The following is a 16,721-nucleotide window of genomic DNA, read 5'->3' as shown; positions in this document are numbered from 1 at the left end:
ATGGGAAAATTCTTCCTCACATTAACAAAATATCAGAGAAAGATTTAGAAAAGTTAGGTTTAACAACATGAAGTTGATTTCTTTATTGTAAGACTTATTGGGAGCCTTTAATATGCTAATTCACATTGCCAATCATCAATAACTAAGTGTGCAGTATTTACCAAATTTATTTGGTTCCAGAACTCCTTTTTATTAAATCATTTTACAGCATATGCATGTGGGAAATGTTTCTCCACAACATACTGAGGAGAAAAGGGTATGGGAGCAGTGGAGCTGGAGGATTGTGGGTAAATTGTGCATCCTTTTCTGAGCCTTCGGAAGCCTTTCTTTTCTTCACTTTCCTCTCCATGTCGGGAAGCTACTGGGAGGTCAAGTTGCCTCCACTAAGCCATTTCCATGATTTCTTTGCCAAGCTCTTGGTGTTGGCCAGGTCCCCCATGTGCAGAAGTGGTGATGATCCAGACTCTGACTCCACAGTAGATGTCTCTAATTCAGCCTCCTTCCCAAGTGCCAGGGATGCTTGCTGCCCTCAGGCCCTCTGCTATAGGACATCTAGAAGAGGCAAGAAGTGGTTCCTACTTAAAGATCTTGTGTTCTCAGAAGAGAGAGAAAACAGGTGGCATACTAGTAATCAGAAAACTAACATATTTTAGACAAAGGGGAAAAATAAATGCTGAAGATTTAGTAACAGCTTACAGTTTGAGCACTAGACAATGTTCTAAGTACTGTCTACGTCATTGATACATTTAATCCTGATAGTTTCATACCTATTTCACAGATGGGAAACTGAGGCACAGAAGTTAGGTAACCCAGGCGGTCTAGCCTCAGAGCCTACACGCTCATCCACTATGTTTGAATGTCTCGTGGGCAGCTACAGCTTGAACTTGCCCAAGTTTTCCATGGTTTATGTTCTCCACAAACAGCATCCTCCTGAGGGCTGGTCTGTAAACCCTTGTTGGCCTTCAGTGAAAGTTGAAGGTGAAGGTGTGCACAGGGTCTGAGGCAACATAGCTGGGCTAGGGAAGGTGCTGCATATATTGCCTATGGCATTAGGATACTCGGTCTCTGGGAAGAAGTGTGAACTCATCATAGCAGCTTCTGTGTGGACTTCTCACCAGTTAAGGTCCATCTATAGATTTTTATTGGGTAATAATGTAAGGAGCCAGTCAAGCCTTTTCTCTAAAGAGAGGAATGCAAGTTAAAATGTGGACTTTGGAATTAAATACATCTAAATTCAATTTGGGGCTCTACTATTTACCGCCTGTATAAACTTTGGTCGCATTGCTTGACCTCTCTAAGCTAAGGGTCCACACATCTAAGCCTAGATAATGATACCTTCGTACAGTTTATTGAGATCATGACCTCGATGGTGGTTATGACGTGCCTAGCACAGTGCCTGGCTAAGGGATAGCCCTAGTCTTGGTTTTCCCTTGATATCTTTCTCCCCAGTTACTCCTCTTTCCTCTAAAATTGGGAAGCAGCTGCTATGGAGTATGCATTCATTCCACATTTAATTGGAAAGGAGTTTTAGTCTACAGATGGCCTTCAGAGAAGACGAATGAAAATGTTCCTGGTTATTAATACTGGTTAGGTAATACAGAGATTTTTTTTAAAAAAATGTTTTAATTTGTACACATTTGTAACTTTATGCAATGCCTTCAGTGCTTTCTCTGGGTAAAATAGCATACTTATTTGGGAACCTGCACCCACACAAAAAGGAGTTTTTTTTTAGTGTATGGAGAAGTGAATTTCTTTTCTAATTTCGCCCCACATCACCTTCTCCGCACCCCTCACCAATTTTTGGTGGAAGCTGCTCATAGATATCCTGAACCCTAAATTAGTCTCTGTCCCTGAACTAAGTGTTCAAATTCCATTGCTATTTTCCCTTCTATTACTTATCCAAGCCTTATTCAAGCTCAATCTTATATGGTTTTCATATAATTTTCACATGATTTTCTTACCTTACATGATTTTCTGGCTTTATGAAATTCATATTCTAGTGAGTAGAATTTCCTAACCCCTCAATTTTGGAGGTCAGTTAATCCATAATTTCTTTAAAAGCTCCCAAATGACTTTAAAACAGACTTTTTAGATTCCTCTTGGTACCCTAATCTTTACCAGTGGGCATCCCATTATTACATTTTGGTTCTCATTGCTGTTTTGTTAGTTTGTTTTTTTTTGTAAAGTAAAAATTAGCATGACCACCAGCATCATCATGGTTCTGTGTTCCTGTGTTCCCATGGAAACTGGCTATGATTTTTGCTTCCCCATCATTCTCCAGCTCTGATATAAGCAGCTATAGCCCAATTGACCTTGGGTATTTATTTCCATTACATCATTGTTTCAGAGCACATGAATTTAGGTTAGGCTACTTTGCATTTTCATGACCAGTCCAGTTTTCAATACTAAGTAATTTTATGCAGTAATTCTTTTTCCCAGTTATTCAATTGTTAGCAGATTTATGTTGCATTTTGATTTTTGTTCTATTACATTTTTATATTTAGTTAACCAACATCATTATTTTGTTTTTGCTTATATTGAGAATGATTTGTAACTAGTTGTCAAAATACCACATAGATGCTCATAAATGCAAATATGATTTTTGTGTATATGAGCAATTTTTTTGAATTAGGCCTCAAGTATGCTTCCATAGAGATAGAATTAATATTGAGCATCTGAGGGTGTAATCTTCTCGGACTTCCTAGATATTGAAGTTTAAGGGACTCAAAAAAATATGAATGATCCTCTCTTTTTTGCCACCTGAATTCTATGCCAATAGAGGAGAAAAATGCAAGGCAGGTAGAAATGAAATATAATTTTTATTAATGATAACACTGATATTGGAAGATGTGGTTTACATCTACTGAACTGAGAATTGGATGGAATTGCTCACTTGAACACTAATTCAGGACTGGGGCAGGCAGCCTACGCTGAAGCAAGGCTTGCTCCTCCAACATCCATGCTGTAGGTGAGTGGGGTAGATTGGGTGCTTTCTGAAGGCAGCTTGCTCCCCTAAAGGGAAACAGAAAGTGCCAGGGTCTGAGTTCTGCACATAGTTTTGCTTTGCAGATTATCTTTAGTCTTTTAGATTATGTCACTCCTTTTTTTTTTTTTCCTGGAAAGTTATAAAAGAGGGATGGGATAAAGAGATGCTCGGAGAGTCTTGCTGGTGGAGTCTCTTTAATGTAAAAGGTAACAGGAGAGGGCAGGCAGAGGGAATTCCCCTTCCCTCCCCTTAAACATTGAGGCATTAAGAAACAACTTGCTAAATTTTATTGACTCATTTCTGTGTGAATGTCCAGGGAGCCACCTTCTACTCTAGCCATACTAATGATGTTATCCTTGACTTTGTTGTTAAAATTTCCAGTCTCTGTGTATCTTTTTCAAGCCCTTCTCATTATCCCTGCTTCAGTCACTCACTGAACCCCAAATTAGTCTCTGGCCCTGGGCTAAGTGTTCAAATTCCACTGTTAGTTTCCCTTCTATTACTTATCCAAGCCCTTCTTCAATCTCAATCTTATATAATTTTCTGATATGGGTAAACTAGGTGAGGAAAAAGGTCTAATGGTTTGTATTAGATGGAGATCTTTCCATTGCAAATATTAGGAGCTCAACTCAAAGGCTTTAAGCACAAAATGGAATTAAAGTCTGAGTTGGCTGGCTGGATCCAGATTTTCAAATGACATCATCCTGGAAAAATCATGTTTCTCCATTTCATGCTTGTTTTCTATGCCCCAGATCCTCAGGCAGGCCCAGTCTCTCACATAATTGCATGGCTGCTGCTAATCTAGGCTCCTTCTTACCCCTTGAATAAGCCTTTCTTGCAAAGACAACTTGTAAATTTTCTTTCAAAATCCCTAAAGCTGATCACTACTGGAGCAGCTTGGGTTGTTGCTAGTACAGTGGTTCTGAGGGTAGTTTCTAGATCAGTCTTAAATGCTTCAATTCAGAACTTGTTAGAAATGCAAATTTTCAGGCCTCACCTAAGACTCTTGAATAATAAACTCTGAGGGTATGGCCCAAAAAACTGTTTTAGCATCCCCTCCAGGTGACTGAGATGAATGCTAGAGTTCTTAGTCCTTAGGTTTTACTCTAAGCCTGGGGGGATAAAATATGTTGAGTGGTTCAGTCTAAGTAGCTTGCATACTTCATAATGGGGTCAGCTTCATCCATCCCAGATGGTTTAAAAGTAAAGTAGGGAAGGTAGCTTTCAAAAGAAAATCAGGTGTTAATATCAGAAAAAAGCAACAGTTGCTGGGAAAATGAAATTAACAGATGTTCCACAATAGAAACTTTTCCAGAATTACAGCTATGCACTACTTAATGACAAAGATCTGGTCTAAGGAAGTAGCCTTAGATCAGTGGTTCTCAACCTTCTGCCCCTTTAATTACAGTTCCTCATGTTGTGACCCAACGATAAAATTATTTTCATTGCTACTTCATAACTTTAATGTTGCTACTGTTATGAATCATAATGTAAATATCTGATATGCAGGATGGTTTTAGGCAATCCCTGTGAAAGGGTTGTTCGACCACCAAAGGGGTCACGATCCACAGGTAGAGAACCACTGCCTTAATGATCTTGTTGTATGAACATCATGGAGTATACTTATGTAAACCTAGATGGTATGGCTTACTATGAGCAAGCCTTACATAAAGTAGGGACATGAGAAGAAGTGTCCTGATATAGGCACATAGGTTATATGGTACAGCCTATTGTTTCTAGGCTACGTTTCTGTATAGTATGTTACTGTACAAACCAACATGAGATTAAATCAAGCACAAGAGAAAATGATGCAATCAAAATATGTGCTAAACACAAAATGAATGAAGCAGCTGCCAGTGTAATACCACATACTTTTCTATAGCAAACTTTTTTTTGTAAGTAGAAAAAGTACATGCTAGAATGGTGATAAAGAGTATAGTAAGGTAAATACATTACTATAATGATAACATAGTTGTTTGTTATCGTTATTAAGTATGTCCTGTACATCATTGTATGTGCTATACCTTTATATGACTGGCAGAGCAGTAAGTTGGTTTATACTAGTACTAGCATCATTTATTTATATCAGCATCACCACAATCATGTGAGTAATACATTATGCTATGATGTTGCCATGGACACAATATCACTAGGCAATAGTTTTCAGCTCCATTATACTTTTATGGGATCATTGTTGTATATGCAGTCTGTTGTTAACCAAAATGCCCTTATGTGGTGCATGACTGTACTAGCTACTGAATCATTAGGTGGTGAATTATTTGGCAGTAAATAACTAAAGTTTGTTTGTTGTGTTTTTATAAGGGTTAGGAGAAAAAAAAAAGACTTTTCTTCTTATAGTATATACCAGGACCCAATTGTTTTCCTGAATGAAGAAAACTAATAGTTTTATCATTTAACTTGAGTTACCCATGATCTTGTATTTTTTTCATATATGATGGGGCATCGGAGCAGCCGGATGAGAATGTGGGATGCAGGGTAGTAGCTTGGGCTGGGCCAGTAACCAGCTCCCCCACTGAGGGCACATCAAGTATATAGTGTATTGAGTATTTTGTTTTCTCGAACTGACTCAAGAAAACAATATTGTGTGTGTGTGTTGGAGGGAGGGCGGGGATTAGACCTATAAGATATATTAAAGGTGCTATGACAAAAACATGATAACTTTTCTTATTGGTATCTCATTTATGATTTTCACAGGTACAATGCTTGGAGATCACACCCGCTTGGAATTCCACAATATTGAAACTGGTATCATGACCGAGAAACGTTACATCTCTGTTGTCCCCTCCAGTTTCATCGGCCACTTGCAGAGCCTCATGTTTAATGGCCTGCTCTACATTGACTTGTGCAAAAATGGCGACATTGACTACTGTGAACTGAAGGCTCGTTTTGGACTGAGGAACATTATAGCTGACCCTGTCACCTTCAAGACCAAGAGTAGTTACCTGAGCCTGGCAACCCTGCAGGCCTACACCTCCATGCACCTCTTCTTCCAGTTCAAGACCACCTCAGCCGATGGCTTCATTCTCTTCAATAGTGGGGATGGCAATGACTTCATTGCTGTTGAGCTAGTCAAGGGGTAAGTGGGAGGGATCATATAGTTCATACTAAATATCTCAGCACAAGACTTACATAAAGTAGAGACATGAGAAAAAGTGTCCTGATACATGCTCTCATTGATTACTTTATTTATGTGATGATTACGGCTAGAAGGAAGAGAATAAGTTTATTTAAAATCTTCTCTAACTCAATACTATCAGACTTTTTACTATGAAATGTAGCCTTTAAACCTATGAAAAAATCTAATATTTGCAAAAGAAGAATAGGGGGTACATTGCATCTTTCTTTGGGGCAGCAGTACTATCTGTAACTATAACATTTATAGGAAGAAATGAAATATATATATATATATTTCCAGTTCTATCATGAGAACATAAATGTAAATTAAAAAAAAAATTCTGTTCTATCTTCAAGTCATTTTACTACCATGTGATGAAAAATAATAGTCAAAGCAAAAGCAAAGCCATAACAAATCTCCCCAAAACAGACCTATTATTGACTGTGAATTTTAATGTGGCCCCCTAGTATTTTGGAGTATACCACCTGCACTACTTTCTGGCTCTTATTTTTCCTAGGTAGTGTTAAAGAAGTAGATTCTGTGAGTATCAAATGATAGTGAAGTCTGATAGAATAGGATCTGACTCCTAAATTATTAGGATCCAAGAAGCTTTAATTATTCCTGTGTGATGCCAGTTTAGCATAGGTGATTTGAAGGCTTAGATGTCATTATGCACACATTGCCATTAAACGACTTCAGGAAATCTCAAGTCATTGGAGGGTTGTTTCCCTCCTAGGTACATCCACTACGTGTTTGACTTGGGGAATGGCCCCAATGTGATCAAGGGCAACAGTGACCGCCCCCTGAATGACAACCAGTGGCACAACGTCGTCATCACTCGGGACAACAGTAACACTCACAGCCTGAAAGTAGACACGAAAATGGTCACTCAGGTTATCAATGGTGCCAAAAATCTGGACTTGAAAGGTAAACCTTATAGAGAAATTTATCCTTGTTAGAGCATTTCTTACCATTGAAAGACTGTTTCCAGAGGCAAACTACAGTTTATGAGCACTCTGTATTTTTGATTCATTATACATATTCTTTTTTAATGACACTGAATTATACTATAAGGTAATGTATTCAGTGTTTACTTAGACCACTCCTCAAGGAATGGCTCATTTTCTGAGTGTGCCTTGGGGGCTAAGTGATGAAGAGATAAATGGCAAAATGAGAAGGTTTTGGAACTTCACTTGAATGATTTACTGTATGGGAGGACTTTGGTAAAAATTTTTAGACAGCTTCTGTATACTTTTTTTCAAGATGAGGATAGTAATTGTTGCTAAGTTTATGGGCTGTTAAGAAGTTTGATGAAATAATGTCTGTAAAACCCTCAGCATCGCATTGGTAATAGGCACATGAAAAGCACTCAATAAATGGATTTGTTGAAATATTAAGCTTTATTATAAAACTAGAGGCCTGGTGCACGAAATTCATGTGGGGGAGGGGGGGTGTTCCCCTCAGTTCAGCCTGCATCCTCTTGAAATCTGGGACCCCTTGGGGGATGTCCAACTGCCAGTTTAGGCCCAATCCCATAGGGATCCCTGCAGGTGGGGCCTAAACTGGCAGTCAGACATCCCGCTCGCAATCTGGGACTGCTGGCCCCTAACTGCTCACCTGCCTGCCTGATCACCCCTAACCACTCGCCTGCCTGATTGCCCCTAATCACTCAGTGGGGGCTGGCCGGCCAGGGTGAGGGGCCGTGGTCGTTCTAGTCTCTGGACGTTCTGCCATTTCAGTTGCTGGGCTTTTATTATATAGGATGATAACAGGACCTGCCTCCTAGACTATATGTGCTGATTAATATGAGTTGATGTTTAAAAAATGAATGACACATAAGAAATGTCAGTTTTCTCTTTGTATAATGTAGAAACTCTGGTAATTATTTTGATTATGCTGTTTTTCTCCCCCGATCTATTACCATTATCTAAATAAATGGCCTATAGTACATTGGCTTTAGTTGACCAGGCTTCCAGTCCTTGACTCATTTGTTTTTACTACCTGCTTTCCTTTCCAGGTGACCTGTACATGGCGGGTCTGGCCCAAGGCATGTATAGCAACCTCCCAAAGCTTGTGGCCTCCCGGGATGGCTTTCAGGGCTGTCTGGCATCAGTGGACCTGAACGGGCGCCTGCCAGACCTCATCAATGATGCCCTCCATCGGAGCGGACAGATCGAGCGTGGCTGTGAAGGTACAGCCTTCTTTCTTGTTAAGCAGTAGCCTTGTTGCAAGCACCGAGCCTCTTTGCTGCCTCTGCCAGCGCCTCCTTCCTCAGTTGGCCAGTTCTCTCTTATTCCCCATTCACTGTCCAACATTGCATCACCATCAGTGTCCTCTGTCATTGCCTAGTATGTGAAGACATGTGCCACCTGCTCCAGGAATGTATGTTGGCTGATGTCTTTCCAGTGTCACATACCTGCTGATTGAGGACCTTTTCTGGCATTGACATCAGGCTTCTCCTGACTTGTGCCTTTGCTTCCAGCATGGCTCAAAGGGCATCGGGGACTTTTATTTATACTTTACTACATGGGAAAGTAAAAACTAGAGACTTTTTACATCCTATGGATGTCACCATTAACAAAATGTTTCCTATGTTGTTAATGGTGACTGCATTAGCAGGAGATAGGAAAACGATGTCAGAATGCCATAATGATGGAAGGAAACTAACATTTATTGAGTACTTACTAGATGTCAGGCTTTGTTAAGCAGAGTCTTGGTGTGGTGTGGTGGAACAGCTTTGATATTGAAAAGACTTAGATTGAAGTCCATAGAGTAGTTCTTCTTAGCTCTGTGACCTTTGAAAAATTACATAACCTCTCTGATCTACATCTTCCGAACCTGTAAATGAGGCAATAAAACTCACCTTGGAAGCTAACATCCATAAATCAGAGATATACATAAAATGTCTAGTATATACCTTGTAAGTACTCAGTAAATGGTAGGGTTATTATTTACAGGTATTATTTCATGTGAGACACATAATAACATCGCATACTCATCAGTGCAGCACAACAAACCATGCTCAGCCTGTTTCTGTAGGTGATCCACTGTCTCTTCATATACTCAGTTGTACAGGTCTTCGAGTCCCAACAGTTCTTTCCTCTATGTAAAAGCAGCCTAGTTCTAGCCAGCAGAGGGCAGCAGTGAATATTTTCAGCCTCTCCTAGAGGCTCTGGGTAGGCTGAAAAGGTGACTCTTACCAAACTGGACAGGCAAAGAGGATGTCTGACCTGTCACAAGGATCTATGTGTTCTTTTGTCTGGTTGAGCTTCATGGTCCTTTGTGCAATATATTGTGTTTTCTTGTATTCCTCATTAATTTACCATAGCGATTTTCAACCTTTTTTTTTTTAATCACACAGCACATATAAACTAGTTACTAAAATTCTGTGGCATACCAAAACAAGTTTTATATTTTTTGCCTATCTGACAAAAAGAATAGGTATAATTTTGATTCATTCATACCAGACAGCTATTGTGTTGGCTGTTGTCATTTTTCTGATTTGACAATCTAAGGCAGCGGTTCTCAACCTGTGGGTCACGAACAATGAAAATACATCCTGCTATCAGATATTTACATTACGATTCATAACAGTAGCAAAATTACAGTTATGAAGTAGCAATGAAAATAATTTTATGGTTGGGGGTCACCACAACATGAGGAACTGTATTAAAGGGTCGCGGCATTAGGAAGGTTGAGAACCACTGTAGGGGAAAGAGGCCAGTGTCCTTGACTAAGTAGGTATTGCACCTTTCAAAAAATCTTGTGGCACACTGGTTGAAAATCGCTGATTTACTACATCAAACCTGTTAATTCATCTCCTGTGTTCAACTTCATTTATCGCTCTATTCTTAACCAGCTTTCAGCTGGATTTGCTCGCCACCTTAAAGCACATTTTTATAAAAGCTTCCCATCAGCTCCCCAGGCTGATTTGTAGTATGGAAGTTTTGTTTCTCCTTCTCTGAGAGTCAGTTGCCCATGAGGCATTAATAATAAAACTGATTGTTCCTATAACCCACTGTAGTTCCCCTTAGCCAGGAATATCTCAAGTTCTGTGGGCCAAACATGGTGTGTGCATACATGAGGGACAGAAAGTTGGGAATCACAAAGTACCTAAAGTAGACACTTTGCTTTCTTACCCTGGGAATGCACAATTTCAATTAACTCAATAATTTTTTGTCTTATTGCCTGCTTTTAATGCTTTCAGGTGTTAAAAGGCAATCCTGATATAGATGCAGCATTTGGAAATTAAATTGGGTGTCTTAGGTTAGAAGATTGTGGAATGACAGTCATTCCAATGATCCTGGAATAATTCATCATATCAAGTTAAATCATACAATAAAAGCACATATTGAAAAGCATAAGACATGCTTCAAATGTTAAATATTTTTACCATGCCATCAGTTCCTCCTTTAAGAAAGTTAATAGGAATCACCCATTTTAACTTTATAGCAATATACCTCATAGAAATATAATTAGTCACATATGTAATTTTAAATTTTCTTGTAGCTACATTTTTAGAAGGTAGAAAGTAACAGGTAAAATTCATTTTAATTTTATATTTCATTTAACATAACTCAATATATCCAAAATATTACCATTTCAGCTTATAATCAATACAAAATTATGAAGACATTTTGCTATTTTTTCATACTAAGGCTTGAAAATCAAGTGTGGATTTTATACTAGTAACCCCCCCTCAGTTCAGACCACATGCCTTTGAAATGCTCAGTAGTCATGTGTCTGCGGCCACTGTGTTGGAAGCACATTTCTATTGAATATAAAAATCAAAGTGTGAGGACATAAAGCTGTAGTATTGAATTAAAAGGAAGTCTAAATGAACTTTTATAAAAGGGGATTGAAACATATAGCATAAAGTGGGAATGGCCCCAGTTAAGAAAGCTTTAAGAAAAGCAGTATGAGCATTAGGGAACGGAACTTGTCCATTAGATCAGAGAAAATGTCCCTATCCTTACCTACAGCTCTATGTGCAGTTTGATGTGACTCATCCCATGCATTATGGTGGATTCTGACCTTCCTCTGAGTATGGGTGATTGTTCAGAGCTGAATATTGTGACTTGATGGCTCTACCATCTGAATCTATGGCAAGTCCCTTGGGCCTAATAGCACTGCACTCTATTGCCATGGAGATAATTGCGATGGTTACCCATGGCACATTATGACTGCCTCGCTGGGTGGGATGAAGTGGAGGATGAGTGCTGAGGGAAGAAGGTCCTTGTTTATTGTACACAGATGACTTGGATAATTAGCCTAAGGGGCCGGGAAAAATGGCCAAAAAGTGGGTTAAGGCATAAATTGCTGTCATTGGAAATTTGCACCATTGTGAATAAGCCCATCTAGGAGATCCCAGGAGCTCTTTAGTGTGCTGTGGAAGATGGTGAGGATGGGAATCAAGGGCACAGAACCTTGGAGAGACTACAAGGGAGTGTCATTGCCATTCTGAATCTCTGTATAGAGTTTTGGGCCCTCAAGAAAGCCTTTGAGTATTGGACAATATGGGGAACATCTGACTTATTTTTATGTATAGAATAGGAAACAGGTAGGGGATGAGAAGTAAGAATAAAAGAATAAAATACTAAGAATAAAAACCCAAATCTCTTCAACATAGGGAAATATGTTTTATTTTTACATATCTGGTGTACAAAGCCCAGGATATATCTTATGTTCTTGTAAAAGTCATTGATAGTGGCACTTCAGGGTGCTTAATTGGTAAATGTATTATTTTCTCTAACCCTAAAGAGTTCAAATTATTTTTAAAATACGTTAATTTACTACTCACTGACAATTGTTTATACTAAGAAAACAACATCTGGAATTAGGTTTCGAATTTACATCTCATATATATGTAGGTGTATAATATAGATTAAGTTCAACTTCTGGGCAACTCTTAGCCAACATCTAACAGTGACTTGCATTTTGGGCTAGGAGTTTTATAATGTCTTATTCAAAACTAGGAACTGGATAATAATGTTTCATTCAATACTCAGCTGGTAAATCTCTCTTTCTATCTGGGGACAGCTTTGCTTCAGAGGCATATACTAGCTAGGAATGCAATTCCACAATCACAGATGGGGAAACCCTGAGAGAAACACCGTACTTAATTTTGAGACTAGCATGAATAAAGTGAAAGGGCATTGATTTGGTGCCTTTTTGTCTACAGCCTTTTGCATTTGGCTATATTGCTATATATGAAACAAATCAAGCTCTTTGGTGGCCCCAAATCATCTTGATACAAATGCCCAATTCTAGGGCTACGATCCTTGGTGGCATTTTCAGTAGGTTGTGCGTAGTGCTCCCAGCAACTCTTCCATGCTTAACTCCTACATGTGCAGAATTATGTCTGTGGCTCTGTGCACATGTGCGTTTCAGTCTGACCATGTACTACCCTTATTCTTTGATGTTTATCCTGACCGATGAAGAATTGTTTTTCTGGACCATATGCCTGGGGGTTGGCTGTGTGGATGGGGGAAGGCTCTTGTGACCTCTGCTTGTGCTTTGTCTAGTCCAGTGTCCCCCTGCCCCTGCTCTGCTAACATGGCTCTGACAAGGCCTGCTCCGCCCTGTTCCGTGCATCCCCCATCTGTGCTGTCTCTGGAGAACCTGTAGAGCATTTCAATTGTCTGTTTGAGTGATGTTGGTTATGCCAATTGTATTTTCATTTCTGTCATGTTACCCTGGTTTACTCTATTTCTTACTAACCTCTGGTTATTGTTTTCACCTTTCCTGTTCTTTCGCTAACAAAGTTGCGTTGACCAAAGCTGACCTGCAAGGTAGAGAAGGTTCTTGTTCCCATTATCCCTTTGGACTGAAAGATGCCCTGTGTAACCCTTGGTATCTTCTCCTGGGAGGCCTTCAAGCTGTCACACCTCTTGGACAGCAGCAGTTGTGGGAGGGGGCTGAACTCTGTTCTTCTGAAAGAGTGGCAGAAAACCCAGATCAATGCACGAAAAATAGCAACAAAGGCAAGACCTCTGGGGGATGGGAACATGATTCTGTTTCAGAGGGACCAAAGAGGTTTGACAGCACCCCATATTGTGACTACCCACCAACATATTAATCCACTTCTAGAAATGATGAAACGCCTCTCCAAGTAGTTGACATGAAGGGGTTGTCCCTAATTTGTTCACTATAGGTAGAATGTAGAATTTATAAAAAGGAAAAGGAGAAAAAAGGCCACTTGTTCTTAATTTATTATTTTTTGGGTCAGGGAGGTCATTTCTCACAGCAGAACTTTTGAATGTTTGGGCCTTATGGAAGAGAATGCCATTTTCTCTGAACTAATTGTTAAAGAAATAATTTTAGGCATTTGGGAGATATTAATATCATTAAAGCATTCTAGAGATTTATATTTCCTATCAGGGATTTTGGTTGAGCACTTTAATTTCCTGTTTTGTAATCTAAAGTAAAAAAAAAGTATCCTTGGGGAACAAGAGGATCTGTGGGTTTTATCCTGAACACCCTTTAAAATGCCTTCCAATGAGATCTCAGCGAATTGACTGCAGAAACTGCTCCTTCTACCATTCAAAGGGGCAGCTTTCAAAGTCAGTAATGGTCCACTGGTCCTATTACATCAGGCTACTTTGATGCAGAATAGCAAGCCAGGAGCAGGTATTGGAGGTATTTTCTGGTTGATACCCATACAGGAGATTGGGCTTTAGATGGTCTCTGCAGAGTTTGCAGTCAGCAAATATTGTTAGAAATTATGAAGACAAAGCTAGCTTTAAAAAATTACTTTTCCCCCAAAGATCACTTACTTTGCTGTGACTTGTTATACTTCGTTCAGGTGGCCAGTACAAGTATCTATTTCTTGAGTGGACATCAACTTATAAGGGCTTTCTCTAGTCATTGTAGTAACTTTATTTCCTTCATCCTCTGTTAGCAGAATTAGATATATGCAAATATGTAAAAAATTAATGAGAAGAATGTGCTGGATTAGTACTTTGAAGTCCAATGTAGCTGTAGAATAGTTTTTATTTTTAAAGTATGCAGGGCCCTTTCAGTAATACTGAAGGCTGTTATGTTTAGACATTCTGTTCAATGGTCAAAGCAGGTCTACATATCACTGTGGAAATGAAGGGGAGGGAGATGAGGGCAGGATTTGATCTATAGTAGGAGACAATATAAGGTTGCCATAGCTTCTCATGAACAGATTTATTAGATAATACTAGACAACTGTATCCCCTTGTAGACTTTAACATTCTCCATTGTAATAACTATGTGGATTTTAAGTCCCCAGAACCTAGCACAGGTCTTCTTACATAGGGACTTCATATGTAGAAAAATGATCTGAAAGTTCCCATTCAAAGGAAAAAAAAATTGTGGGAATTAATACATAGAACTGGTTGATTTCTATGCCTACTGTACAATGTGCAGTTGCATATTTGGGGACATAATAGTTTGGAGTATCTTCACTTTCCCGTTTGTAGAAGCAGTCTAGTCATTTGAATGGTTTTTATGTTATTACTCCATTGACCCAAACTCTCTTCCATTCTTGGGATGACTTGACAGTCTGTCTGTGGCAGGAACTGTTATTCTTTGTAATTATTTTGGGTCATCTTACTCTTTCCCCATATTTTGGCAAAAGAGCTTTAGGATACAAATGCCTTTACTGTTTTATTTTCCTGACATTGGGGTGTAGAATGATAATTGTGCTGGCTTATTCAACAGTGACCTGTGGGCACAGATATTATTAATTACCATCAAGTGTTAGGGGTGGTAAAAAACATCAAATGAAGAAAGAAATTAGACAGACTAAAATGTACAGGCAAATGGTATTCAGAAGGAAATAGAATGATGGAGTCTAGAAAGTTGAATAATGATTCTGGTTAAGTCAACAGCTTGCATCTTCTTGTTATTATGTTTTTGGGGTGGTGGGTTGTTGGGGTTTTTTGAAAGTTATTAGTTTATTTTAACTTCTGCAATGATCTGTTGTTGAATTTAACAGGGATTAGGCTACTCCCCTGGGTACTTAGCTAGGCACTAGATTTACAGATGGGATGCAGTCTCTGACTTCAAATAAACCAGTAGGAGATCAGCCAGTAATGACACTGCAGAGTGCGAACTGCTCTGCCGGAATGGATGTGGAATACACTGTGGGAGCCTGGAGAAGGACTGTTGGACTGTGTGCACTGCTGGCAGTCAAGGTGGGTGATCCGCAGATTTTCCCAGGCATAGTTTGAGCTGAGACTGAAGGACAACCTATGTTAGGTGGATTGGAGGTAGAAGCACATTCAAGAGGTTGGCCGGTTGGAAATCTACAAGATGCTCAATTTGGATAAAATAAGGTGCATGTAGGGATGTGATCAAAGGTGAAACTGGAGGGGTAAGAGAAAGACAGTTGATGCCAGGCTTTTGTGTAAGGCATTTGACAAAGCATTGTAAGGAGGACAGAGACTTGGATTTGATTTTCACTTTATCAAGATGACTGCCAGCAGGGGGCAGAATAGATTAGCAGGACAGGGACCAGAAACAGAGCAGAGTTAGGAGGGAAGTAGCATATTTAAAGACAGAGGAAAGAGACATGAGCCTAATGCCTGAGACTTTAACTGGCAAGAAGGTAAACGTGTTTCCCTCTCAAGTAAAACCTCTGAAGAAAGAGGGAGAAAATGAGCGTTTTCTCCTGTTTGTTTTTCCGCCACCCCACAGTGTTACTCTGTTTCATAGCAGATACAGTTATACAGTATGACAAAAAGGCTTCAAGGAAAAAAAAGATTTCAAGGGATGAAAAATCTGCCCTTAGGCTAGGAGAGGGAGTAGGCACTCCCTTGAGGGAAGTGGGAAGTGTTTCATTGCTGAGAGGTGTAGTCCCATGAATCTCAGAGTCCCTTGAATAGAATTACAATGTCTATGGACCTTTCAGAAATAATATTCTAATTCCTATTTATTTGCAAGATGGTATTCCTGGAGAGGAAAAGATTCCATAAAAGCTTGTCCATATGAGAAAGGAAATGTACAACTATAAAATAAGTATTGTTTGACCTATTGAGGCAGATGACCCATGAACTATCTATATATATAAAAGGCTGACTGTCAGACCCATTGCTATGATTCACAATGACCACCAGGGTGCAGATGCTCAACGCAGGAGCTGCAGTGACTTGGTAGTGGCGGTTCTCGGGTGATGCACCCCGGAACCAGAGAGGATGGAACCCAATTCCAGGGTAGGTCACCCGAGAACTGCCCTCTTGAATCCAGTACCCCTTGGGGGATTTCAGAGAGCCAGTTTTGGCCTGATCCCCACAGGCCAGGCCAAGAGACCCCACCTTCTGGAGGGACCCTGCTCACTCCACAGACTCCCGTCAAGCTGCAGTGGCAGGGCAGCTGGCCAGGGAAGGACCAAGGGAGGTTGGCTCTAGGGCGTGTCCAGCCCATCTTGCCCAGTCCCACCGTGCTGGCCACCTTCTAATTAATATCTTTCAATGTGCACAAATCCGTGCACCGGGGAACTAGTAAGAAATAAAAGAATAGCTCTTTTGGGTTAGGTAATTAATCAGAATATCCTCTCCCCGATTTCCATTATAATTCCCCTAGTAAGTTTTATTTCTGGAGTTGCATGGCTTATTTTCTAGAAATGTATGT

General features: G+C 39.7%; 1 protein-coding gene across 10 annotated transcripts in view; it reads left to right on the top strand.

Annotated features, from left to right (window-relative positions):
• Positions 1-16,721, top strand: part of NRXN3 (neurexin 3) — a gene marked incomplete at its 5' end in the record, with an annotated part of 1,486,708 nt that overhangs the window by 642,892 nt on the left and 827,095 nt on the right. For 6 of the 10 annotated variants that reach the window (XM_081083746.1, XM_081083748.1, XM_081083740.1 and 3 more), the window contains 3 exons: positions 5,702-6,083; positions 6,859-7,049; positions 8,140-8,313. In XM_081083746.1, coding sequence (XP_080939872.1) covers positions 5,702-6,083; positions 6,859-7,049; positions 8,140-8,313 — 747 coding nt within the window. Of the gene's footprint in view, positions 1-5,701; positions 6,084-6,858; positions 7,050-8,139; positions 8,314-12,886; positions 12,914-16,721 lie in introns of all 10 variants that reach the window. The other 4 variants (XM_081083745.1, XM_081083747.1, XM_081083743.1 and 1 more) reach the window with 1 other exon arrangement.

The sequence above is a fragment of the Myotis nattereri genome, assembly GCF_964212035.1.
Source record: "Myotis nattereri genome assembly, chromosome: 1".
In the NCBI taxonomy this organism is placed as follows: Eukaryota; Metazoa; Chordata; class Mammalia; order Chiroptera; family Vespertilionidae; genus Myotis; species Myotis nattereri.
This window is presented reverse-complemented; position numbering and strand designations above follow the sequence as displayed.